We start from the raw sequence: 27547 nt of genomic DNA, 5'->3' as shown, positions 1-27547 counted from the left end.
GCCCCTCGGGCTCATGGAGGGAAGGGCCGTCGCGCCCCTCTCCTCACAGGCCTCCCGCCATGTTGCCCCCCCCCCCCGTCGCCTAGCAACACCCCCTTCCCCTCCAAGATGGCGGCAGGAAGGGGCTGGGGAGCGCCCACGTGACGCCGGGCGCAGGCGCGGCACCGCCCCGCTCCCCCCGCGGGCTGGCGCGCAGGCGCGGCGCGGAGGGGCGGGGCGGGCGCGGAGTGGCGCCTGCGCAGTAGCCGCGCGAGGGGAGAAGGGGGGGGAGAGGGAGGAGGGCGGTGTGGCGGCGGGGGGCGGGGGGAGGGGAGCGGAGCGCCGCGGAGCCGCCGCCGGGGCACCCAGCGGATCCCCAGCTCCGCCGCCGGGGCCCGCTCAGCCGCCGGGAGCACCCCGCGGCCCCCTCCTTGTGAGGGGAGCGGGGCGGGGGGAGGCCGGGAGCGGCCCGCTGCGGGGCCGGCACCACCACCACCACCACCACCACCATCACCATGTCCGGGCGCGGCCACAACAAGCTGCCGACCACCGAGCGCATCGTCAAGGGTGAGGGGCCGGGGGCGGCGAGGGCGCCCCCTGCCTGCGCGGGGGGCGCGCACTGACCGGGGGGGCGCCTGGGGGGAACCCCCGGGGTGGAGGGGAGGGGGGGGCACGCTGGGTAAGGGGGAGCCTGGTTTTGGGGGGGGGGGGGGGCATCCCCGGGTTGGGGGAGCCCTGGGCGGGACGGGGGAATGCCTGGAGCGGCGTGGGGGGGGGCTGTTCTGGTGGGGTGCCCCTCCTAAGGGAGGGCGCTGGGGGGGGCACCGCTTGTCTGGCAGAAACCTCTGCGGAGGAGGCTGGGGGGGCAGCTTTGGTCTGGGGGGGAACATCTCTGTTCTAAGGGGAGCCGGGGGGGGGCACCTGCTCTGAGGGGGGGGTCATTTTTGGCCTGGGGGAGGCACCCCTGGTCTAAGAGGATGAGCAATCCTGCCCCCCCACCCTCCCTTCCTCTGGTGCAGGTCCTCACCCTGGTGCAACGCAAGGATGGGGGGTGCAGTGCGTGGGTCTTGCGGAGTGGGGGTGATGGGTTGGGGGACCCCCAGCCCATCGTGGGGCTGTGGACACACGGGTAGCGGGAGGCCACTGCCTGGCAGGCGGAGGCAAAGGGGGGGGGCGGCGGGATCCCCATCCTGGGGAGAGCCCAGCACCCGGAGGAGGGCAGAGACAGGGGCAATGGGCTCGGAGGGGAGAGGTGCCAGCCCAGGGAGGCAGCCGAGGCAGGCGTTGTGCTCCTTCACACCCACGAGGTCCTCGCCCCCCCCAGCCTGGGGTGCTGAGACCCTGCTTTGGGTGGAAGCGGGGGTTGGCCTGGCCCTGCTTTGCATCTCCCCCTGAGGACTGGGGGGGTGAGAGCCCACCCTGCCCTCATTCCGACAGCTCCCTGCCTGCTTGCCTGTGTCTTGCCTCCCCCAAAGCCCTGTTCGCTCGTTCGATGCCCCGAGGCGGGTGCCAGCTGGCCCCCTCTTCAGGACCCGTTATAGTAGGTACTATTTTTGAAAGAGCAGAAGACATCGAAGCGGTTAACGAGGAGAGAAATACGTTAGCTGAGAAACTCCTGGATTAGGAGGAGGCTCGTATGATGTACATTTCGCTGCCCTAATTGATCTAGTGCCATTATCATACCCACGCATCGGGGAACATCCACTGCGCGCCTTCGCTTGCTTAAACTTTTGCTCAGCACCCACTGCTGTAGCCGAGAGGCACCCAGCTGTCAAAAGTTATACAATCGCCCAGTTATTAAAGCTTCTCGCCCGGACGGCTTGAATCGTTGCAGGCAGTCACGCTGCCCTGAGCCGGCTGATGAAAGGAGCGGTTTCCCAGGAATGGTTATAATATATGGGTATGGAGGTGTGCCCACCAGGGAGATACACGCTGCCATCTCTACCTTCTCCTCTGGATGGGTCCAAGTGATTTTTTTAGCCTGTCATGTGGCCGATCACATGTTTAGATGTTAATAACCGTGGCCTCAAATGAAGGGAAAGTGGACTAGGGTGGCAGCCTGGACTTTGAGGCCCCTCAGGCTTGATTAGCTCTGTCCTGCTTGCAGGTGTTTTTCGTGGGTTGCTTTCAGTGTGCCGCTCGAAATAAGGCTGGAGGGCTCATGGATTTGGGGGACCCGGGGTCTTCCCCAGAGCCGCGTGTGTGGCTTGGTGATTTGTAGGTCTGCAGGCAGCCCGAGTGGCCGGTGCGAACCATAAATCTCCTGCTAAATCCCAGGCAGCTGCATGTGTTTAGGTTGGCCTTGTTCGGGGAAGGTAATGTCAATGCAGCCATTATGATTCAGCTGAGTCGTCCGTACCGACACGCTGTCCCTGCTACTCGGGCTTCCAGATCCTGGGAAACCCTATCAGCAATCCTGCTGACGTTACCAACGCCGCTCGGGGGCTCGACAACCCTGCCGCATCCGGACGGCCCCCGCTAATTTTGGTAATTAGTCCGTAGCCAGGTGGGGTGGAGGCTCGTGGCGTTGGCTGGAGCCTGCTCGCTCCGTGCACTAATGCTCCGAGAGCCGAGGGAACTTGTCAAGGAGAGCGTTTGATTTCCCCCAGGTACGCTTGGGACGCTGATTCGAGTGCTTCTAGAAATCTGGGGAGGAATAGCTTCTTCCGTGGCTGTGATTACTGTTTAAAGGTGGTGACATTGTTCGCGGTTATTAATAATTTAAACCTGAAGATAAAAGCTAATTTTGTTCAATTGGAAATGCCTACAATTAAGTAGGATGTAGAATTTTAACTATGTTTAACCTATATATTTACATCTCTAGAGCCCTGTGGAAGTGTTAACTATAATTACGTTTAGTCAGGAGAAATATAACGGTGTTTCCATTTGCCTCAGTTTTGTGCTTAAAATTGTACTCGGGTGACTTCATGTTCGTTATTAAAATCCCTGATTTTGGGGTACGTCAAGAATTGCTTTTTAGTAGCCCAGTTCTAGCAGCAAACGGATGGCTGATGTTAACCGTGATCATTAATGTTCAAACTTGGTGCTCTCATGAGAGCACTTGGGGTGGTTATGCTGGAGATCTGAGCAAGTAGCTGGGTCCGGTTATCTACGTTAGCCCAAAGATAGGCTCGAATTAACTGATGGAGCCACAGCTTATGAAATACACGTTCTGCAGGCGGGCGGGCACGATGCTTTGAGCTGCTGCAGTGCCCCTGAAGCACGTAGGTTGGATGCTCGAGGTCAGGACTCGGGCATGGTGGGTGCCTTTCCCCCCTCCGTGCCCCGTGAAAACAAACCTGCAGAGCTTTTTGTTGCACAGAAGTGATCCTGCTTCATTCCACCTCCGCCGAATCACGCCTGCAAGGTGTGACGTCCTCTGGAAAGCAACGGCGGCGGTAAGCGTAGCTGTGTGCTGCGAGGATCCTTTCCAAAGACACGTGAGCATGGCTGAATGGCGGAAACCCACCCAGCTTACTGTGTTTGCGGTTGCATCCGTGAAAAATTCTTTAAAAAACTAGGGTATTGGTGTTTAGACACCTGGCTGAGCCAGAGCAAATAATCTAGAGCGATTTTCTAGGTGTGTGCGTTAGTAAAGTGTTGCACCATTACAAAGCTGGTGAACGAGGAGCAGCTAGGACTTGGTGCCCTCTTTTTGGCAGCCGTTGTGTGTCGGTAGTCAGCGTGATGTGCCTAATCCACGTTCCGTTCAGTAGCGCCTGTGCTGTGTTTTACGAAGTACCGTTGCGTTTCTGCTTTTCTGTAGATGCCAGGCTGAGCCATCGTCAGTAGGTTGATATTGAGGAATTGTGCGGTGGTGATAAAGCTAAGACCGGTCCTGAGACTACATAGCTAAAGGTGTCCTGTAAACAAGTGGCGTTTCCAAGTTTGTGCTTTGCTGTCCTTTCATAAGCACTTGGGCTTTTTCAGGCACCTTTCTGCATATCTAGTTTATTTTTTTCCCAGCTGGAAGACATTTAAAGGTGTGGGGGGGCATAAGACCCCTGACATGATGCTCTCTTACGTATCAGCTGTCTGGTTCGTGGTGTGAACATCCCAGATACGTTGTAGATCATCTGTTTAATACCTAATTAAGGTTTCTGGGAGTGAAGGAACAACGGGGCAATCTGAGCACGCTTGCCCCAGCAATATCTCATACCACGTGCGTGTTCAGCTCGGGTAAAGTCATGCTCGAACAGAAAACACCCGACAAGCTGCTCCCCTCCTCTCTGCACTGTGTCTTTGTAGCACGACGGAGATGCTGCTAGAGGCATGGAGTCCAATCCCGCAGGATTTGTTCAGCGAGGCTGCCGGTGCCTTCAACAGAAGCCATGCCTCTGGGGAGCCAAAAACCGGCATCAGATCAATAGGTGCCATCTTCAGAGGCTTTGGAGAGCTTCCCCCGCGCTGCTGCCAAGTGGATGGGGTTCAGAGGGTGTGCTAGTTCATCTTGCTGGCTGAAGACGCTTTCAGTCTGTGAAAAACGTGTAGCTTTCTTCCTACCTTGTTTTTAATATAAACTACTACTCTTGAAATGCAGTTGGATGGTTGAGCTTTCTGGATGGCTTTCTGCAGTTGCAGTAGGTTGGGAGCTATATAGAATTTTTATAACAGAGCACGCCCCAATACAGAAGTCAAAGTAGCTTTGTAATTGCATGCAAAGCAAGGGAAGGCTCAGGCAAATCTTAAATACAAGGGAAATTGTGGTTGTTGAAAAGAAGAAATACATAGTACCATCACTGTGATTGCTGTTCGTTTCATGTTTGTCTTCTGTAATGCTTTAATTAGTTTGTCTTCTTTAGCGTTGCCATTTTGTAGCTGATGAGGAATATTTTGGGGGGAAAAGAAGAGCTGCAAGAATGGCTAAAAATGGAGATAAAGGCCAAGGTGCATGCTCTCGGACCTTGGGCGTGCCAGAGGAAAAGTGCAAATACCATCTGAGTCAAGATGCGGTGGTGGGATCTCTAAAAAGCAAGTTGTGTCATAGTACAGCAACTTGTCTGGACGGAGCTCAAGAAGGTCTTGAGTGTAAATAGCCCTTAAAGCACAGACCCTGTGGGATCTCTCCGAATTACTTGGGCATCTGGTATTTTGGGGGTCTTTCTTGCAGGAAGGATGCTTTGTTATTTGTAAATGGGATGTACTAAGAAAAGGGGCAGGTTTCTGGCTGCGCTGAGACTGGATGTTGCAGAATTGGTGCTGATTTTGCCAGATCATGTGGCACTTCATCCAAAAATGAATCAGAAGTCAAATGCAGCGCTAAGCAGCACTTCTGCAAACCTCTCAGGGTAATACAAGCTGTTCAGCTCTAATATGCTTCGTGTAGCCCTCGTCTGCCCCAAACAGAGCCAGTGGTACGTTCTTGTGCATGAAACTTCCCAGAGCTGGGTTTCTTTATAGCCTGTAGCAGAGATGTTCTGTTGCCGTGCTAATTAACAGAAATGCCGCCGCTGGTGGCAAAACCTAAACCCCAACGCTAGCCTTGGGTACTAAAACCTGTTTAGAAAACTGCGATAAGGTGTCAGGGAAAGCAGATTGGGCTGTCTTTTTATTGATTTCCTCCGAGAATAACACCAGATGCTTCACATAGGCGCTGGAGGTGGGACGGAGAGGAGGGAAGGTCGTGCCGCTCTGGAGCCCTCTGCGTTTAATATGGTTTTTCCGTTTCCCTGCTATCTGGATATCAGCCTGTGAAAGGTTAATCCCGTTCCCCCCATTCAAGGCTGTGCCAGCTGCTCGGAGGACCCATTCTCTAGCAGTTAGAACAAATGAGCCCCCATTAGCTCGGTACCGTGCCGAAATAGTATTTTTCATTTAATAAAAGAAGGTGGGGTTGAGAGGAATTGGTCTCCTAGCTGTAATGGTTTTGGTGCTCGTTTGGTTGCATGGGCAGGAGAAGGCAGGCTGTTCCTTAGGAAGTAGGGCAGGGTGCTGGCTTAAAATAGCAATGAACGCTGGGCTGCTTGTGATGAAGGGAGCTATTTAGGTAAATCCTGGGGTCTCGGTGGGGGCAGAGCCGCCTGCTAATCTAAAGATACTCCTCGGAGACCTATATTTGTCCGGGCTCCTTCCCAGCTTGGCTGGTTTTCCAGGTGTTCCCTTGTTCGATGCCTTGTGCTCCTCTGCAGGTTGCGTTGGGATGGCGGGCGTGTTTACTAGACGTACAGCGCGTTAATGTCTTGGATGGTAATGGAATTAGACATCATTAAGCAGTGGGAGCGAGGAAACAGGCTACGTAAAGGCATCAGCATTATCCTATAATGCAAGACTTGGCTCTGAATGGCTCTTGGAGGCCGGTCTGCCAGGCTCGCGGTGCCGAAGAGGCATATGCCAATGACACTTGAGAGCCAGGTCAGGTGTACTGCGAAAACCCTTCAGGGCAGGGAGCTTGGTGTAGGGGCAGAGGGAGGGATGGGGAGCAGCTCTGCACCCAGAGCATCTCTGGTTAGGATGACATGGACCAGAGGTGAGATGGAGAGTGATGGGTGGGTGCTCCTGGGTGCTCAAAAGCGCTAGGAAAAAGAAATCTCAGTGCAGCTTTTAAAGATTTCGCTGGCAGGGAGAGGAGCGTCACGCTATCCGGGCTGCACTCTGACTTCAGACCTCCAGCCTCCGAAGCAAAACCTCGCTGTTGTCTCTAGCTGCCGCATCTCCAGTTCTGAAGCCTTAATAGGATCTCGCTGTGTTTCCATTAGGAGCAGAGGTGGATGTGAGCGTGTTGAGTAATGCGACCTCTTCCAGCTGGGAGCCTGGGTACGCTGCCGGGAGAGGGCTTGTGGGGGTTTATCTCTCCAGAAGTCTACATCAATCTCCTCGCTTCTGAGTGCTTCCCCCCCCTTAGTGAATACCTTTGCAATGGTGGTGGCTATAAGACCTGAGTTTAAAGCACTTTCCCTGCTCCGAGCCGGATCTGGTGAGAGTGTGCAAGGATCTCCCCTGTGTAAGACAAGTGGTTCGGGGTGAATGTCAGGAAAACAGGGAGAAGTGGTGTCAACAGTGATCCCAGTAAGAGTCTTTGGTTCCCTAGCCTGCTCTAGGATATATTCCCTTTTATCAGTCGCTGAGGTGTAGCGAACGTGGTAAAATGGCTTCTCAAACAGCAGTGAGAATATTATCCCAAAGGTGATGTCTTGCATATATATCGCAAAGGTTTCCTGGAGGAAGACCCTGAACAGCAGCGCAGAGGACTGTTTTTGCAGTTTCAGCGAAAACTGGGGGCTCCTGTCATCGAGCACGTGAAGGTCTGTGAAGCTGCTCTGAAAACATTGCTAGAACTTATTTAGCCCATTTATTGGGCTACTTACTCTTTGGTTTGCAAGAAAGCTGCCCTGGCTGATCTCCAGTGTGGCCGCTGGGAAGATTTTAATTAGTTTGCAGCTCCCTTCAGACCGTCTGCACCTCTGTGTGGCTATAAGGTGATACGTGGGTATAAATGTCAAACATTGGAGTAAGCGCATTGCAAGAAATGTTTTAACCAGTGCTATTTTGATCCAGTGCGAATGCAGCTCAGGTTGAAGCATTAAGGCGTGAGATGGGAAGAGAAACCTAGACCTCTATTGTGTGTGAATTGGTCTCTTTTTGCTGCAGTGGTGATTGCAAGTGCTCAAATTCTCATTTATCGATGATGTGACCACCTTTTGCTGGATGCCATGAAACAGTCGCTTCTCCAAGGGCCTGCAGGCTGGGCTCTGCATGCTTCTAGCACAGTGCTTGGGCTCCAGCCCGAGTTTTTCTGGGTGTTGTTTTTTTTTTTTTTTTTTTACGTTTCCCATGTGGAGCAGCCGATTACTGCCTACAACGTCATCCTGAGCGCGGTCTTGAAAGTACGCGATGTGCGAAATTGTGTCTGCTTAAAGTAGCTTTAAAACTGGAGCCAGCACCCCCTCCCCTGCCGCTGCCGGTGGTGGGGTCAGATTTACATTCATCAGCAGGTGGGGGATTTGCCTTTGACACAAAGACCCCGCTGTTCTTGTATTAATGATCTATTAGTGGACGCGCTGGCAGCTTGCTAACCTTGTGAAACAGGTGGTGAATTTCCCTGCCTGCTGACATCTAGGAATCCCCTCCCGTCTCCTTTGGTGAGCTCACTTTTTTTTAAGTAGCTGCAGCTGTTTGCTGTAGACCTCGGCCTTTTTCTTTTCCTTTTTTCTTTTTCACTCAAGCTTAGCAGTGACCCCCTCGAGTCGGCTGAGAGACCATCCCACCGATGGACCTGTTGAGAGGAAGACGCCAGGTTTGCTGTGGGTCGGTGTGCCGTTGAGTGATTCTTTTGTAGGAATACATGTATTTTTAATTGCTGGAAAGTCTATAAAGCTTGAGGCTCTCAAAAGAGATTTTTTTCCAGGCTGGTATTGAGGGCTTACGTGCTCTCCTTGACAGTCGTTGGTGAGTTGGCACTCGGTGATGTAAGGAGCCCGCGTCCCCAGCAGAGGAATTCGCTCTGGACAGATTGTCTCAATGACAATCCCAGGCAAATCCGCATCAGTGCTGGTCATTAAGAGAGGGACCTATGCGTAGCGATGCAGGCGCTGGAAACTTGACAGACCTTGCAAGGAAGGTACGATTCTACTGTCTGCATCGTTCCCAAGGAGGCTGAGGAAATTGAGTGCCCACCGAGTGAGGTTTGGAGACAGTCTCTGAGCCGCACGGCGCTTTGGCAAGAGCAAGACTAACACTGCAGCGTGGATCTGGGTCTCGGCTGCGGCCGAGGTTCGGCTTTCTTTTTGGTGGTGGGGCAGGAACCCCGGCATGAAGAGCTGATTGACGTGGGGAAAGCTTTGCGGATGGCTCTCCTGGCTGAGAGCTGGGTGGCTGATGTGCGGTGACAGTCTTAAGTCACCTCTGTTCTAATTAAATACTCCCAGTTTTAATCTCACCCGGCTCCTTGAGGAGCGCAGAGAGGGAGCAGAGTGCCAGCTCCACCTCGCAGGTCAGCAGCCCGGCAAGGGGCCATCGTAGCTGCCTCTGGGCTTGCCTACCGTGGCAAACCTTGGCACACAACTCTGTCGGTGAACCCTCCTTGAGTAGCCGTGGTTTACTTTGGCAAAGGCACCCCTTTTTTTTCCCTAGTCTGATAACACTATTTACTGTTGGTGCTAGATGTTTTGCCAGCAGAAGAACAGTTTAAGGATAATTGCCTTCTATCCCGATTAAAGTTTTTAGGAGTCCATGAGCTCAGTTCAGGTAGCTATAAGGTTTTAGAGGCTGTACGGCTTCTGAAATGCATGGATGGACTTTGATTTAGGTAGCTTTTATGATTTCCTAGGCTCTTGGCATTGCAGTTAGTATTTCTGTGGGTCCGTGGGAGCTTTAAGCATGGCCTGGGTTATGCTCGTTTGGCACACGGTATGTTTGTATTTGCGTTTTGATGCAGAGGGCTGTCACTTGCTTTTTTTGGAATTAAATGCACCTGGCTTCTGCATAGACTGTGTGTGCCAGATTCTAGTAACCGAGAGTCAACATGGCCTCAAAATTTGGGTGTTACTCCTTGAATGACTGAAAGGTAGTTGATAAGGTAAAGACAGATTTGCTGATAGGGGTTCAGTTGATAAGTCTTTCTCAGTTTTGCTCGACTCTAGTATCGTGATGACCATGTCTCTCCCCCTTTGAAGAAATCGTTCAGCTTGGTAGAATTCAATGTACAATACAGATATTTTTAGGGTTATTGTGAGGAGATATTCTGGTTGTCCTACAAAAAGGAATCTGGCTCGAGGTAAGCAGCAGAGCAAGCTCTCTGAACCAGTTGCACACTGGGAGGCTGGCTTGAGCTCCAGCAGCACAGCTCTGACTAGTTTCGGATAAAACTGGGGCATTATGAACTGCATTTAATGCTCCTCTGTATTTGAAGGAGCTGCCATTCAGTAGGAATTTACACTTGCAAAATGGATGAGAAAGATACCCAAAGTCTTGTGTGCCAGATACTCTCTGTTAACGGGGACGGGGTGCGTGATGGTTTTGGTTGATGCTCAGCGCAGGAGCTGTGCGCAGGGCTGGGTCCTCCTGCAGCTCTTCCAGGGGTGGGAAACAAAACTCTTTTTGCTCCATTTTGTGTGTGCTTGGAGCTTCTGAAACCCAGGGTCTCTTATTCATCATGAAAAAGGAAAATTGCTACCCTTGGAAGAGTAGAAAGAACATGCAAAAGTTTGGAGGAGGGTGGACAGAAATGGCAGTAGTAATCGTTTATGGCTCTTGCTGCATTTATGCAAGGAGGGTGTTTGCTTTATTTAGTGACTCTTCTGAGATGTTGATGTTATTTATGTTAGCGCAATCAGGTGGCAAGGGGCAAAGTTACTTATTTTCTCAGGTGGTAGGAGGCTGGAGGAGCAATATACTTACTCCACTTCATGATCACTTTGTTTCCACATAGCTTCTGTAGCTGGAGAGCAGTAGTTCTCTGACATAGCAGGGTCAGGGTGCCTGTGCCAGCACTGCTTCAGACTGAAAAATGACACAGATTATTTGTCAGGGCTTGGTCCAGGCTTTGAAAAATTGGTATCAAGCATACATCTGTTTTTGCAGACTCTCATGTAAACTTGCACTGAGGCACCCCAAGGGAGAGAAAATTTCATGCAGACCAGCTTAGGGCTTCTTAAAGCAAAGACATCTCGGTGTTTTATGACCAGAAATTTGTATGGTTCGTAATTTCAAGAAAATAAAGATTATTCCATGGAAAATTGGGTAGTTGCTACTAAATATTAGGATTAACCACAGCTTTGAATGTGACTGTAGCTGCTGAGGTTCAACCCATCCTTGCTTGTGGTCTGGACCCCCTAATAGAGAAGCACTGAAGCAGGTTGGCTGGAGCGTTGCTGTAGGTAACGATGGCATCCATCACTTGCCATCAAGGGTTTGTTCCCTGTTAATGACTGTGAAAGCTCTGCACGATCCTGAAACTTAAGCTTTCTGCAAGCACAAAATGGTATTGCTGTTGCTTTTCGTTGCTGAACTTCTCCAGGTTATTGACTCTCAGCTGGCTCCGTTTGAGCCCCGGACTCAACTCTGAATAGACGAATGTAGGTTAGGTGTGAACGCGAATAGGAATGTCTGATAAAAATAACATTGGGCTATTTGGAAATTGGGGGGGGGGGGGAAAGCCCTGACCTGCTGCTCATGCTATGCACAGCTCAATGCAGGAGGCGGCTTTCTCTCTGCCTTTCAAAGGGGGTACAGACAGCTCCCATGCAGGCTTTTCCCTGTGAACGTTTCTACCTTTGACAGCCAGATCTGGTGGCCAGATCTCCGTTGTGGCAGATGGACATCTGTCATCCCCAGTCGTCAAACCCTGAGCTGAACGTCCACCAAATATTTCAGATGCCTTCTGAAGCAGAGCTGGAGAGGGTGCAGTAATGGGAAGCTGTTAGTACCTTACATCGTGTGTCCAAGCATAAGAAAAGACAGCTTTTACTTGTGCTTAGTTTTGTCTGAGCTGTACTGGTGCTTCAGAATGCCCAAAATGTACTTTTTTTTCTCTCCAAAGTGCATCTGTAACCATCTGTTCAACTGTCTATCTGCAATATCACTCATTTGATGAGGAGCAAGCAGGGAAGGGGGCTATTGCATTCAATGCTCTTCAGATTCATTCCCAGATGGGTGTCAGGAGTCGCAGAGAAATCTCTCTCAAGTTTATTATTGAGCATGTTTAGTCTTGGATGATTTTTGGACTTGAAGCCCCACGCACCCCAGGGTGAGAGGACACCTCTTCTTCCTTAGAAACCCAGCCACTCAGGGAACAAACTGAGTTTCGCTGTAGCTGCCCCTTCAGGCAAATAGCACTTGCTCCTTTTTCAGTAATGAATCTCGCTTTGTTGCTTTGTACAGTCATCCGAGGGACTCTCAGATATATAAACAATAATTTAAGGATCACTTTGTTTTCTCTTCCATGGTACTGGCTCTTTCTGGAGGTGTGGATCAGTCAGCCCGGCTCTGTCTGCTGCTACTGCCTCTGGTCCTGGGAGGAGAGGATCTTTGCTTCGTTTCAACCACCCTCTTAGGAAGATGCACGATAGATTGTGGTCCAACCCAATCTGTGCTGGAAGAGCCGTGGTGAAGTTTAATAGGGGCATAGCTTAAGTACAGATGTAGAAATACAGCACAGGCTTTTTTCCTGGAGGAATATAGTCTTTTTGCACCGAGGGGCAAATGAATGGGCTGTGAGCACTCTGGTTTTGTAGAGTTGGTGGTAGAGAAGCAGCTTTTTGTCAAATTCTCCCATCCCTAACTATCCATGTCCTCTCGAAGTGCTGCGAATACCCACTTGCTCCTGGACTGGCAAATAAAATCTGCATTAATTTTGTAGTAAACGGAGTCTTGCACCATAGTCTAGCAAAGGTACCACGGTCCTCTTGCTGGATTCCCTCAAGCGCAGCTGACCTTTTAATCTATTTTATACCTCAAAAGTTCACTTGCATTTGTGTCCTTTTGTTTGTGATTTGGCGGACAGCATATGTCCTGTTAGTACAGTGGGAATTGTAGTCTTTTCGCAGGAGCAATCTGCAGAGTGTGTTTTGATGCCCTTGCAAAATTATAAGTCTCGGACCTAAGGATTTCACTATTTAAACTAGACTGGGTGCCACACATGGTTTTGTATACAAAGGGAAGATGGCACGAAGATAGCCACACTTGCTGCTCGCAATGTTGTGAACTATTTTATCCATCATTTTTGTCAATTATTGTCTGCAGGCAGCGCACAGAAGGAGCTAGCTCTGAGGATGAGTTTAGCACACTGTATCTTTGCGCTGCTTGGGCAGTCTGTGACCAGGCACAGCATTTTTTTGTGAGATAAAGAGTTATTTCCCCATTTTGCAGATAGGAGCAGGAAGCGGGCAAGACTCTTCCACCCTTCTCAGCGCCCTGGGGCTGCAAGATTTCAGGTCAGCTTTTGCTCTGACGGCCGTGCCAGCGTTGCTCCCGCTGTCTGTGAGCCCAGGCTGGCTGCGGGAGGAGCCCCCTTCCTCCGCACCCTCCTGCTGCGCTGGTCACTCCACCAGAGTTGAGCATGAATAAGGATAAAATTCAGATCTTTAAAAAAGTGGATATTTGTGCATCAGATAACCGCTTGCACTGAGTTGACTAAAGCCCTTACACGGGTTATGCTGGCTAACAGGATTACTTGCTTTGACAACACTAATTACTTAAGTACTCGTCCTCATCCCCTGCTGCATGGGGGAAACAGGCATCGCTGGGTTTCGGTTTTGCCCGCGCTTGGGCTCCAGTGCATGCTTCTCGTGACTCTCTGGTGCGTGGAGGATTTTTTCATGCAGCCCCCACGAAGCTTTTGAAGTACTCGACAGCTCTGGGTGCGCCACGGCACGAGTGTCTGCTCCAACACTGCACGACCGGCTCGGGGAATTGAGAAATCTTTTCTGGAGTGGGTTAGCAGGAAGCATAGCAAGTAGAAAACAGGGGCGATGCGGAGTAATCCCTTGCCTAGCGTGAGATCTTTGTGTGTGTGTGTGTGCATCCCCAGCGTGGTGCTGGTCTCTCTGGCATCTTTGGAGCAGGTTTTTCTCCATGCTGGCTGCAGCCTGGCTGGCAGACAGGCACAGCAGAGGAGAAGCCGATTCCTTATCGTGCCCAGCTCCTTGTGGGAGTGGAGCCGTGCAAAGCCAGCGAGGGAACTTACATAAAAGTTCTTGGCTGCTCACATCGGCGTAGCCTCATATTTTATCTTGCATAACTCTGCTTGCTAGGGCTACCAAGAAAAGGCAAAGCAGAGCATGCCAGGAGCTTTTCATGGATCTCTTCTGAATTGTGTGATGGGCAGTACTGCTCTTGTGGTCGCATGCCATCTCCATTAAGCTCTCCGTCCCGACTTCTGTGGGCTTTTTACTTTGTTAGGGTGGCTCTGGAGTCTGGGACCGTGTTTGAAAGCCTGGGACGATGGGGAATATGGAGCCGAACGGTTTGTATTTCTCTGTTCTCTTCCTTATAAATCATTTGACCTTCAAGTGCTCTCTCACTTCCCTTGGAGTCAGATGGCAGATGCTAGGACAACTGCCCAGTTTGTAGAAGTACTTACAAATCATTTTCCAGTCACTTAATGGCAGGCAGTCCCAAAGCCTCCGTCGCCCCTCGCTCCAAGTCCCATGCCCACGTTTCCACCCAGCTCCTTTTGGCCTCCCTTGTTCCAGCTGAACCTATTTGTGTCAGACCTGCAGCTTCCCTCTGCCTCCTCCTGCAGTGCAAACGCTGCCGTCCTTACACAGATCCAGAGAGTGCAGGAGGGGAAAAATATGTGAAATTCTGCAAAATGTCAAGTTTTTCATCGGTAACCAGAGGGGTCACCTTTTTTTTTTCTTTTGGCTGGAGAGATGAGCAATATATGCAGTAAAAAAATGTTGTCCAACCTGTGTTGGCATAAGCAGGGGGCTTGCTTAAACGTCTTTAATTGGCAGCTCCGTGGGGAAAGCGCTGTGTGTGCCCTGGACCGTTCAAGGCATGCGGGGCACTTAGCAAGTACCCAGCAGAGCAAAACTTCCAAAGCGACCGATGAAAGAGGGCCACCTTATTGCGGGCACCGGCTCCCCTTTCATTATATCCGCTCTTGTTCTCCTCTGTCCTACATTTCACGTTATTTGAAAATTGATGTTCAGCTGCAAAGGATCTCTTGTGCTCCCTCTCTGCTTTTTCTCTCTGCCCCCTGGGTTTCCAAGCGAAATAGCTGCTCTATTTGCATTTAAAAGAGATCGGTTGCATTACTGTTAGTCACTGTGTTATTTGACCAGCACTATCGTTTTGCCTGTTAAATTCAACATAGTTTGGCATATGGGATATCTTTACTGGGTGCTGGGTAAGGACATCAACTTCATTTGCATATCAGATATTTTTCTTCTCTAGCTGGATTACAGTTAAGTGCAAATCTGTCTTTCACCACATGACATGATCGCATCAGAAGCGGGAGATGTGGAAGCGATGGTACATTATCTAGTGAGTGGGTTTCGTTACACGCGGCGTGTGTTGGAGGTACTGCTTACTCAGAAGCAGACTGGCACCGGCATCATTAAAATGGCTGTAAAAGGCCCGTTTGCCTTCTAGATTTTTGGGGTGGTCTGGGGGATGCCCAGCAAAGATCAGGCGGTCTGTCCGGCTGCCTGCGGTCTTCCGGACAGCGGTGCCTCCAAGAGCTTTTGCAGAGTTGTGCTCTGTCCCTAAGGCCGGGAGGGTGAGCGGCAGCTCCCTGCGGTACCCGCACGGGGGTAAGAGGCTTTTCTTGGGGCTGTGCATGCCGCTGTGCGTGCAGCACGAGTGTGCAACGCCCCAGGGAGCACCCCAAAGCAAAACCCATCCCAGCATCTCATCCTCATCCATACTGCAGGATCGCTCCCTCGGCAAGGGCTTGGTCGTAATCGTTTTGGTCCTGCTGTGACCTGGGGGTGTTGAAAGGGCTGAAGCCAGAGGACCGAGGAGACGCTGGTTATTCGAGATGTTTTGAGAAGGAAATGGACTCCGGGACCTGAGATGATCTCTGCGCTGCATCGCTGTGATAAGATGCAAATTGCTCTGTGGTGCGCGGGAGCCGGCAGCTGGGCCACGCGTTTGGGGCTGTTTGACAGGATTTCGCTTCCAGTTTTTCTCTTTTTCCCAAACATCCAGGCCTCCTTCCTGGAATTTATTTTAAATCAACACACTATATAGCTTTTAAATATTATGCGGGGGTCATGCGTTCTCCATCTTTCTCTTTTTTAAATTAGCCAGGCCCAGGAGAAGGTAGATGAGGAAGTCAGATGGGTCTCACTTGTAACTATTATTTTTGTTTCATATGCTTCGTTTCTGCTAGAGGTCACCTTCTCACAAATACTACAATTGCCTAGCATGAAAATAATAATAATGGCTTTTGATGGGGTGTTTTTCTATCTAGATTTAAAAACCAGGGAATGTGTGGCAAATAGATGAGGCCTTAACTTGCCCTAAATATTGGGTTCCATCAAGATTTACCAATTACTAAGCTTGGGGTTAAGTTTTTTGAACTGGCCCATACTGAGAGGTGCGAGGTTGTTGCCTGGTAAAGGCAGCTGCTGCTTTATGGGTATGTGCGGTTTCCTGATAAGCGAGAATTTTACATATTGGTCCTCCTACCTTAATTGCCAGTTCCTGGGAACCGGTGTGTTTTTCTCCTGCTTTTGCTGATATTTGCATGCAGTCCTGTTTTAGTGCAACATTAGGATGACAACTAACCCCACTGAATTAGGAGACAGCTTTGGTGCCTGCGTTTTCTGCGGATGCATATGGCATTTAGTCTGCATACGGTGGCTTTTTAAACATGCTGAGGGAAGTATTCAGTTGCTCTGGCAGCATAGCTTTTCTTCTTTCCGTATTTGAGAGCATAATTTCAGTGAAAGTATGTTTCTGAGTGTATGCTCGTCTTGAGGCTTGGAACGAAAGCCTCCTGCTGAAAAGACTGTAATTCTTTCCCCCCTCCCCCCGAAAAGAGACATGTTGCTAACTTCTTCACTTCCATTTCCAGCTGTCCCATTTCCTCCCACGCAGCGGCTCACTCTGAAGGAGGTGTTTGAGGATGGGAAGCCTAGGCTTGACGTCTTGAAGAGCCACTTGGTAAAGGAAGGGCGCCTGGAAGAGGATGCGGCGCTGAAGATCATCAACGATGGGGCTGCCATCCTTAGGCACGAGAAGACAATGATTGAAGTGGAGGCTCCGATCACAGGTCAGAGAGCTTTCTGCGGCTGGAGCCCTAAATAAGGGCCATCTAGGAAACACGAGCTGCTCAAAGTAGCAGGTTTTCTGCTGTGTTCCTTCCATCAGCAAGGTTTTTTTAAATTGCCTGAACTCTCAGAAGAGAGGATTTTGCTGGTGTAGATCGAGTACATCTTTGCAGAAGCTGGATGTAAAGCAGGGGTGGCTGGGGTCAGAGCACAGCCATGCTATGCTCCTTGTTGCTGTCATGACCTTTCTTTTCTTAGCATGTAATTCTGTCCCTCTTTTGTGCTGTTCTTCCTCCCCTAGTGTGCGGTGACATTCATGGGCAGTTTTTTGACCTGATGAAGTTGTTTGAAGTCGGAGGATCACCCAATAACACCCGCTACCTCTTCCTGGGAGACTACGTGGACAGAGGCTACTTCAGTATAGAGGTGACAAATAAAGTTGAGCCTTTAGCTAGTACTAAACTAGCCGAAAGTGTTGAACTAAACTAGCAAATATAGACCTCTCTTATGCTGGATTTTACGCTCTAGTCTATCTGCGTGCAAGGAAGAACATGTTGTAGGTAACTTATGGTATGATTTTTGGCAGAAAAGTGATTTCCAAATGCCAAAAAAAGTAATTTGTGATGTCCAAATGATTTTGAAATGGGTCCTCACCCAGTGACAGAGTTAAACAGCAGCAGTGGGGTTAATGACTAAACTCTAGCTTCTGAACTTGAGTTTTAATATCACTTGTAGCTGTCAGTCAGGGGAACAAGAGGGAGAGTTGATTGTATGTTGCAGGCAACAGGATCCTACCAGGCAGTGGGAAGCAAATGTTTAAAAACTTGCAGGATTCGGCTTAGCAGGGAAAAGAAAGCGCTACACTACTGAGTCACTGCTTCCCTACTGTCCCCCTGAAAGCATCAACCTTGCAATGCCAGAGACGGGGTCAGGAGAAAGGAGCAATAAATCACCTGGGTGGTTGTACATCTCGCTGTGACCCGGGAGCTTAGTGCCGAGGCATTTAATTGCGTATCTAGCCATGCTGTGCCCGTGTGACAATCTGCCTTGTCACAATAACGCTGTCACCTTACAGACATCAGCCAAACATCTGCCGTCGTGTTAGGATTTTGCAGCTCTGTGGGATGCCACCGACCAAGTACGGGGTAACGCTGCGAGTTCTTGGTCTTAAAGGGCAAAGTAATCGATGGGTCCCCGTGGTTGCTGCTGGCTCACTGAAGGCCTGGGAGCGACCGAGCAGGCAGTATGGGAGAGCTATTGGCAAATGCTGCAAACCCCAAGGGATTGCTGCCTTCTGGTTTCGCAGAGGCAGAGCTGGATGGAAAAGGAGTGCTTATTTCAGTTGGAGGCAACGTAAAGGGGGGCGTTTGGGGAAACAGGGGCATAAAAGGTGGCAAAACTGGCCTGGAATAACAGAGTAAGTGGTTTCTCTTCGAAGAGGGAGGGTGTATACCACAGTACAGGAATAGCTGAGCTGTTGGGTCTGCAGAGGAATCTTTCTCAGTTAAATTTTGGGGAGGAACTCTCGCGGACAGCGATGAAGGCGGTTAATGCAAGTGCTTCTTTGAAGGATTCTGCAGAGGATTTAGGAGGGTACCGCCAAGAGCTTGTGCTTTAGCAGCGTTCTGGCTTACTTCCAGCCTTGTGCTTCGTGTGTTCCTAAATACTGATGGTGAGCCAAAGTGTGACGACAAGCAGTTTCCGGGGTAGTGGGGACGGATGCTCGAAAGGTGGGGTTGCGGCTGTTGGGATTTCTGGTGGTGCTGGCAGGAGGAGCCCCGTAACCCCTGGGGAGGAAGGGGAAGAACAGGCATCTGACCGCTTGTTGAAATGGCTTGGCTTGCACAAATCGGGTTTGCAGTTTAAGTGTATTTACCTGGAAAAGAGATTATATTATAGCACAGCAACTCTTTCTGAGCTAAGATGTGGATTTTTTTTTTTTTGTATTAACCAAGAAACCTTCAAACGAGAGTTGTCGTACCCTGTGTCTACACATGAATTTTACAGATTCTGGGTGGTGAAGTGCTTCTCCCACTCTCTGCTCTTACCCAGCGATTGATCTGACAGGGGGATTTTACTCCCAGATCTGCAGGAGTGGGTGCCTGAGTTGGGGATCTGTGCCCTCGTCGATCAGTGCCCTTGTCTCTCGATGCTGCGATAGTATGGAAGAATTCCAGGGGGATGGATGATGAGCCTGCCTTGGAGAACAGAGGTGGTGGGAAGAGGCGGGGGTTTTTTTTGTTTGGTTGGGGTTTTTTTGAGGAGGAAGGGCTGAAAATTATAGGTGAACCTCATCAGGTCTCTGTTGTGGCCTGACACTCTGAGCCAGGGCCTGTGCCTGGCAGCCCACTGTTTTCGGGCTCGAGACCCTTGGGGCAGTCGGTCTTCATCAGCTCTGAGCAGAAAGTTTTTATTTCATGCTGCTCTTGACTCTCCTTCCCCTTTCCCCCCGCATCTGCAGAGGGAAAGCCACCGAGCGCTCCGTTACCCCACAGAGCTAGCATTGATCTTTCATGAATCGGGGTGGGCTTTGATTAGTACATGCGGGGGCTGATCCAAATGTCACTGATAAAGCAGAATCTAGAAGGCTTGATTCCCTTATTCCTATTGATGCGTGCCTCTTCTTTCCACCTACTGCAAAGTGCAGCCGATGTGTTTTAAGAGATTCCCACCTAGGTGTGCAGAAACTGGTTTCTATAGTGAAACCAGATGAGGTTTGCAGCTGATGTGGAGGATCGCTACAAGCAAAGAGTTGACAATGCAGAATGGGTGTCTTTATAAAAAAAAAATATATATAATGCAAAGACTTCTGTAAAATTCAAAGCCGTAGCAGCTGGACTCTGAAGTGCGGAGATTGCTGATCTGTGAGCGTTTCGGGTTTGGAGTTTTGATCGCTGTATCCCGGAGGCTCAGGTGATGGAAAGGCATCCAGGTTTCTCTGTGCTTTTACCGCTGGGAAGGTGGAGAGAGCCAGCATCATCAGGCTTTCATGAGTCACCGCACAAACTTGTGCATCCATGTGCTGGGTGGGGAATATTATCGAGTGCCTGCCCAGAGCAGCTGATAATCATGACCTTTTAACTGAATGAAATAGGAGGTAATTGTATAATTGCATCCTGATGCAGGCAATCAGGAAACAAGATGCAAAACTGGGGGCCAAGGAGGTGTTAAGGTAAACTGTGTTGCTTGTTAGCAGCCCAAATAACCCTTGCAAGCTTTCCCCATTGCTGTGAGTATTTGGTTGTCAAGGTAAAAGGAGCAGTTTGTGGCTCAGACAAAACCTTTAAAAACCCCAAAAGCCTCTGTTCATCAGCTCAGCTGGATGTCTTCAACAAATTATTTCTGGGCCTCTGGCTTAGGGAAATTCTCATTTAAAAACGTTCATTCCCAGTAAGTATAATGAGGCCATGAAGCGTGGTTTGGTTGGTTTGTTTTTTTGGTTTTGTTTTTTTTTTGTTTTTTTTTAAAGAAGAGAGTTGTGGGGGGAGAGGGGAGGGAAGCAACCGTGTGAAAGCTGAGGCGGCTGATGTCTAGTGGAAGAGGACTCCACAAAAGCGTTTGCTTTCGGTCCGTACCACAAAGCCCGCTGCGACAGCGAGACTAACCGGCCACGGACTCAAATGTTGTAGTGACGGGGTTGACAGGCAGCACGGAAATCGGGCTGAACGCCTCCATTTGGAGATGCTGATGAGACAGCATCCTGATGAAGGATTCTCTCATCAGTCTGTAAGCAGGAAAGACGCTTCCTTCAAAGTGCTTTATGCTTTTAGTTACATCTCCTAGCCCTTACGCAAGAGAGGTCTGTGCCTATGTTAGCCGATGAGGGACCGTCCTGGTCCGTGAAGCCAGAACTGCTGGAATACAATGAATAGAATTGTTTTATTAAATTATAAAGTGAAACAATTAGTATGACCAAAAATAGAATGTATGGAAAGAGGAGATTTGTCAGTAAAGATGGCATGATAACGGCATACACCTTTGCCAGACTAATTTTTCAAATCCAGTTACAATGGGACATGTGATCGTTGTCTAATTATGGAATTGTATGTACAGTAATCTTGCCAGGATCGAATGCACTGTTTTATCCAGAATAATATTAAAGCGATCCAGTCAATGTTGTAAGGTGCGAGCGAAGGTAGATTGGTGGGCCGAACACGGGACCGAGATGCAGGAGTTTTGCCGTGCTGTTTCTTCCGTGCCGACTCCGGGAAGAGCTGGCAGGCTCGATGTTTATAGCTTTCTTGTAAAAGCTGGGTTTTGTAAATGGTGTGAGAGATGACGGTGTGGCTTGTTGCGGGCAGGTTTGGCAGCAGCCCCTCTTGCATTTGCTTTGGGTTGCAGGTAGCAATTCCTCTCGCAGTTCCCCCGCCGTTACCTGCCAAGCTTTCCCCTTTGCGAGTGAAAGGGGGGGGCAATCAAATGGGGGCACGGGCATGACTGCTTGGCTTTGGGCTTCGAACCGATAGGCAGAATAGGGAGGGAAGTAGCGTATTTAAGCCTAGTAAGCCATAATTGTCTGGAGTTGCTACTAGGCTATTGTAAACACGCAGTAATCGATTCCTGGGCACAGTGCCTTGAAAGTCTGGGATCTCTACAAAACGCCAGGACGCGTCTGAGGCATGCGAGTGTAGAAACCTCCCTTGTTCCTCGTTCCAGCCCCTCCGGAGCTCGCGAGGGCTGTTCAATGTCCTTTACTCGTCGTTACCCCGCTACTACCTGGCAGCCCCCATGTCCCTGGGGAATAGCTGCAAACCACGGGGAACTGCAGCGATACTGGAGACGTTTGCTCTCAACATCTGTGGTTTGCTCGCTGGGTGTCCAGGAAGAATTGTGATGCCGAGTGACTCCGTTCACTTCCGTTTCACTTTAAAACACTTCGAATGTATTTTTAAATCTCTCTTCTGCAAGTTGCTGACCTTCCATACATCCCAAATCCTCCTCTTCATTGATGATGTGTCTCTACTTTCTTGCTTTGCTTTGAACCAGTGATGCCACGGCTGGTTGCTTTCTCCAATCCTTAGCAAGTCGCTTGGTTCATTTGTAGTGACTTTCACTTTTCAGCTCTCATGCTAGCCCAGAAAAGTGACATGTAGGGTGCAAAGACAGGAGGTTAAAGCTTTAAATCAGAATAATTACAAATGGTTTTGTGGGGACCATTCCTGCTAACAGATGCAGTAAAACATTATTTTTGTTAGCCTTAACCACAGCTTAAATTACCTGCTGCTGGCCCTGTTTCTGTTCAGTTTTAAAATTGAGAATTTGCTGTCCAGCCCTTTTCTGGGGGGTTCAATTCTGAGTTAGACACAGACGGGTGCTTTACAGCTCCTTGGGGCCTTTAGGGATCCCTGCATATATAGCTGGAGTGACTAATGTAGAGCTTACCTTGCAGGTTCAGTGCTTAAATACCGTGATATCTAAGGTGTCTATACTGGAAACTAACTTGAAACTGGTTTATTTTGGTTCTGGAGGTTGTTTCCATGTCACAGAGGCTGGTTCCCGGAGATCTGTGCACCAGATCAGCAGTGTTTTAAGTGTAAAACTGTTGACAGGCTTCACGGTTCACATTCTCGAAGTGTGTGCCGTTTCTGTAGCACGTCAGCCTAAAGGGTAAGCTCTTATTAGAGGCTTTAATCCAGATCTTCAAGCTTGCTGTCATTATGGGTTGTCCTTCCAGCACTCAAAATCAACAAGGGAAATGTGATAACATTTCCCCATACTAGATACCTGCTGGTTTAGCTGTCAGCTTGACAACGTATAGCACAGAAGGGTAAGCGCGCTTGCTTTCCAGCCCTTCCCCTCTTCACGTAGCCTCTTCGGAAAGCCACCATGAAATATTTCTGGGAGCCTGCTGAAAATGATTGTTTCAGTTGGACTTTGGTCTGCGCCTCATCAAAGACGATCTTTTTACAGGTGTTGCTGCTCAGATAGGGGATGTGGAAAGCCCTCTTCAAAGCCAGAAGGCTTTACTAAGCTTGTTTTTTGGCTAGGCTTTTCCTGTTTTGAACTTGAACTTCACATGACTGTAGCGTAAGCAGAAAAACGGGGGCGGGGGGGAAGTCGGCGGGGAAGATGAAGTTTAATTCTTCTAATGTTTAATGCACTTGATAAAATGTCTGTCAAGATGGCTGTCTTATACTTGATGGTCTCTGGTTTCGATTGCAGTGGGACATCTGGAGCGCACATCTCGCTGCGCAGCTGGTTTTGCTTTGCTGCTCTGAAAATGGGTGCTTTTAGCTTTGGTTTCTGCTGGAAGGAAAAGCTGCCCCCACCCAACCCAGAGCCGGTTTCAGCTGAATGCGATCTCATTTGTCACTTCTCCAACTCAGGCCTAATATAGAGAAATGCTCAGTGTGGCTTTCCCCCACTGGTGAAGTTGGCCAAGATAAGATCTACTGCCGATTATGGAGCTGGGTTTCTATCAGGGTTCCACTTTGAATTCAGCTTGTTGGGTGTCTTCCCAGAAACACTTAGTGAAGTCTACGGATGATTAGTGCCCTATAAAAGGTTTTTATTACATGCCATCTCCTCCTTCCCTTTCTTGCAGTGCGTGCTGTATTTATGGAGTTTAAAGATAAATCATCCCAAAACGTTGTTCCTCCTTCGAGGGAACCATGAGTGCAGGCACCTCACAGAATACTTCACCTTTAAGCAGGAATGTAAGTATCAGCAGCGTAAGGATTTAAAAGTATTAACGTGTGGCGACCAGGCGTGGGTCTTAATTTTCGTGCCTGCCATGAGTGGTATCGGTTAGCTCTGGAGCTGTAAAAACCTGTCGTCTTTTTTTTTCTGCATACATAGCTCTTCTCTTGTTTCAGCTCCTGCTGAAAGGAAAAAAAGCCAAATATATAAGTCTTGTAAAGTAGAGAGCGCATGTTGATGTGGCCTTCTGGTTACAAAGAATGAGCGTGGATGGAAGAAATGCGAACACATCTTCCCTGTCTCGCTGATGAGCCGGTTGCTCACACACACCCCGCACACCCCCCAAACCCCCCCTGACTTTCAGGCCCAGCAACATATAATTACTGCCAAATGACTTTCAGCTCCAGATTGTGCAGCTGGGATCAGTGATTACAATTGGAAGCAAATAAAGGATTTGTTCCTCAGTGTTTGCACTAGGGAGAATCATTACCTTTAAGATCGTTTTAGTTGAGTTAAAGATAGTTTCGTGCAGCATTTACATATTTTTAAGCCCACGATGATGAAAGGTCGGGGAATGACCCCTCTCCCCTGAGGATGACAGTCATTCCTCCAAGCAATAAAAAAGGTATAAACCAGCAATGTGCAGCTCTCTATTAGGGAATAGTTGCTCAAGGACCCAACCTGAGGACGTAGTTACGGGCAAGGCACAAGTCCAGTCTTTAGCCCTTCAGCTCTGGATGCTGCTGGACAGGGTAGGGCTGATAGGTACCGAGATAATGACATCTGTTTACTTAGAAATGAGTTGGAAAACACCAGCCAGCTCTCTGCTGGATACTGTAGTCATCAGATGGTGGTAGATGAGCTCCTGTTGAGCTGGGCTCAATTTGAACCAGAAGGCCAGAGGTGAAGGGGTTTTTTCCCCTTTGGAAAACAGAAGATACTGCCTTTCCGCTTCCTGTATCGTAGCATGCAGCTGAAAAAACCTGTTAGTATCTCTGAAATAAAGCTGGAGGAAAGGTAAACTTTCCATTCATGCGCTTTTTTGCTTTAGACAGAGATGGGTTTTATAGCAGTAACGGGGCTTTCTCGACGATCTGGCTATGTTGACATATTGCTGCCCTGCGAAGGGGCTGCAGATGCGAGAAGACGCGCTTGATGTCCGGTGATCTCTGCTCCCGCCCTCTGTTCTAACGGGAAGAGTTGAGAGAGATTTCTGAACATACTTGGAGGCTTGCTGTAAAAGCTAAGCTGCTTTCGGAAAGGTCGTGGTATCTCTGTTTAATGTATTGAAACATCCTCTTCACCTCTGTTAAGATGAGGCATCCAGCAGAGATTGTGATCACTTGTAGTCCCGACAGATCCTGCGTGAAGATTGATTTAACTGCAGGCATCTTGGTCAAATTCTGACTCAAAGCACTCGTGTCCAGCCGAAAAGGCAATTCCTATCTTAAATGATTGTGTAATATTGCTATGCCAAATTAAACAGCTGCTGCATTTCCCAGTGTATAATCTGCTTAGCAGCTGAGGCTGGTAAGACTCTTTGAGTCTAGAGGTGCAGTATGAATGTAGGAAAGCGATGGGATGGCTTTATTAGTATCCCAAGTTTTCTATTACAGTCGCAAGCGCCTAGCCTCTTTTCTATGTTAATCTTAGTGCAGGTGTTCTAGGCAATAGCTTGAAGGGAGATTAATATTCTTGACCATGTCCAGATTACTGTGAAGCCTTTTTATCTTCGTGTCCAACAAGCATTTTCTAAGTCAGCATTTTCACTAATACGTGGTTGCAAAGTTTGACTTGGTGGGCCATAGACATAGAGTTTCCATATCACCTTAGGAGTTAGGTTCTTTGAACTTATTTATCAGCACTTTGGCTGCTCAAAGCTTTGCTTGATGCTTCTTATATCATGTAGGTTTGGAGGCATGAATGACTTCCCCTTTATAAAAAAAAAAGAAAAGATTTTTTTAAAAAAAAGCTCTCCTTTCAGCCTGAGCAGTCTTTGTTGTGTAAATGGGTAAATGAATTCAATTCTTCCCTCTCTTCCCCCTCTGCCCCCCATCTTTCCAGGTCGAATCAAGTATTCGGAGCGAGTGTATGATGCGTGTATGGATACATTTGACTGTCTTCCTCTTGCTGCCCTCTTAAACCAGCAATTTCTGTGTGTTCATGGAGGACTGTCTCCAGAAATCACGTGTCTAGATGACATTAGGAAAGTAAGTAATCTCCGTGGTCCTTTCACATAGCTTACAATTAATAGTGTGGTTAGCGGCTTGCTTGATTCCTGCATGGAGTGCCAGGTTGAGGCCCCTATGCTCTGCACGTCCACACCGTAGGGGTGTGTATGGTGCTGCGGCTGTTACCAGCGTTGTCCTGATTTTGCATACGTTTTTCAGTTAGACAGGTTTAAGGAGCCTCCGGCCTTTGGTCCAATGTGTGACCTGCTCTGGTCCGATCCATCAGAGGATTACGGCAATGAGAAAACGTTGGAGCATTTTGCCCACAACACTGTTCGAGGCTGCTCCTATTTCTACAGGTAAGTGGTGTTTTAGGGGGGTTCTGATGGACTAGAGCTTTTTGTCTCCCCTTACACTAAGGTGTATGGGGAGATAAATTGCTATTCAGATCACTCTGTGGGACTTTGCAGCATACCTGGCTCTGAAATAGTCTTCAGTTGGCTCTAATGCACAAAATCTTGTTTGTTTTTTCTTCTCCTGTAATGTTGAGCTCTCTTTTGGATATGTCGCTCTATGAAATTGTGGTATCGGACAGCAGAGATGCTTCTTTTAGCTGGCAGGGTGCCTTTTGAATGGTTTTCAGGCATTGGACAGTACCAGGAGCTCTAGGAAATAATCTTTTCCTGTCTAAAGAGAAGCATTTGTGCTGACAGACCACTTGTAGCCCGGCTGATAGGGAGGATTTGGCACCAGGGGTCTGTTTAACAGAATGCTTTGCAATTAATTTTTGAATGATGTAATACATACTGGCCTTGTTTGGGGATGCTGGACACAAACCGAATGGATGCTGCGAAGTGGCTGGTTCTTGAAACCGAGACCATAGGTGCTATCTGTTCTCCTGTGCTACATGCTAATGTACGCTCGCTTTTTGTTTTCCAGTTATCCTGCAGTTTGTGAATTTTTGCAGAACAATAGTTTGTTATCTGTAATCCGAGCTCACGAAGCCCAGGATGCTGGGTAAGTGCTGCAGCCTGGAAGCTGAGCAGGCTCCGTCTGAGTTTGTTCTATCCTTAGCAAGACCAGTATGTTTAACACTGGACCTGTTTTTCAGGTACCGAATGTACAGGAAGAGCCAGACAACAGGCTTTCCATCGTTAATCACAATCTTCTCTGCACCAAATTACCTAGATGTCTATAACAACAAGGGTAAGGCTGGCCAGGCCAGAGCTCTGCTGCTGTTCGGATGTCGGTGCTGTCCTCACATGCTTAGGAAATCCCTCTCCATCTTCCCTCGCCTTGCCCATTCTGCCCTCTCCTCTAGTTGCATTCTTACGCATGAAATGAAAAAGAGCTTTATATGTTAAATTGACGGCAGCTGGGGAGCTGGAAGTGGCTGGGTTCTCTGACTCGAAGACTTAATGTATTACTATGGCAATTAGCTGTCAAGTTATAAAGCCTAGAATAATGCTTTCATTTCCAGCCACATGACAACTAAGCGCTATTGATGAATGCTGCCGTAAAAGAGAAGCTGCTAGTATATGCAAGCTTTTAACTTCGCTGTGCCCCTAAAACCTTATGAGTATGATGGGGAACTTTCCTCAACTGTGGGGTTTTTTGCCACTCACTTTGGATCTTGGCCCTGTGGTTATCACTTCTGATTTGCATAAATTTTAACAGCTTTGTTAAATTGACCTTCACCGTTACAATGAGCTTTAGTGAAACAATGTAATGGGTAAACTGAAAAATATTGCTTAAGCCTGCTTATTTTGGAGAGCTGGTAGTTTGATTCTGCGTGAGTGCAACCTCTCGTCGATAATGAAGTTTCGTTAGCGCAGGTACAACTCCCAGAAGTTGACAGTGCCTACGGACATGTGCTGTCTTTCCTTTTGTCTTCTAGCTGCTGTACTGAAATATGAAAACAATGTCATGAACATCAGGCAGTTCAACTGTTCCCCTCATCCCTACTGGCTTCCAAACTTCATGGATGTCTTCACATGGTCTTTGCCTTTTGTAGGGGAAAAGGGTAAGAGATATTTGGATTTCTGTCATGAGTTGCCTGGTGACTGGTCATAGTATCCTGAGTGTTAGAAACCTGTCCCA

At 48.9% G+C, this 27547-nt stretch overlaps 1 protein-coding gene across 6 annotated transcripts in view; it reads left to right on the top strand.

Moving 5' to 3' along the window:
- Positions 1–297: 297 nt before the first annotated feature.
- PPP3CC (protein phosphatase 3 catalytic subunit gamma) overlaps positions 298–27547 on the top strand; it is a 35194-nt gene continuing 7944 nt past the window's right edge. For all 6 annotated transcript variants that reach the window (XM_075523790.1, XM_075523788.1, XM_075523786.1 and 3 more), the window contains exons 1-9: positions 298–546; positions 16442–16639; positions 16939–17063; positions 23182–23293; positions 25341–25486; positions 25667–25806; positions 26387–26464; positions 26559–26653; positions 27345–27470. In XM_075523790.1, the coding sequence (XP_075379905.1) occupies positions 495–546; positions 16442–16639; positions 16939–17063; positions 23182–23293; positions 25341–25486; positions 25667–25806; positions 26387–26464; positions 26559–26653; positions 27345–27470 (1072 nt within the window). In that variant the 5' untranslated portion in view covers positions 298–494. The remainder of the gene's footprint in view (positions 547–16441; positions 16640–16938; positions 17064–23181; positions 23294–25340; positions 25487–25666; positions 25807–26386; positions 26465–26558; positions 26654–27344; positions 27471–27547) is intronic.

The sequence above is a fragment of the Mycteria americana genome, chromosome 23, assembly GCF_035582795.1.
Source record: "Mycteria americana isolate JAX WOST 10 ecotype Jacksonville Zoo and Gardens chromosome 23, USCA_MyAme_1.0, whole genome shotgun sequence".
Taxonomy (NCBI): domain Eukaryota; kingdom Metazoa; phylum Chordata; class Aves; order Ciconiiformes; family Ciconiidae; genus Mycteria; species Mycteria americana.
Note: the sequence above shows the minus strand (reverse complement) of the source record. Positions and strands in the feature narration are given on the sequence as shown.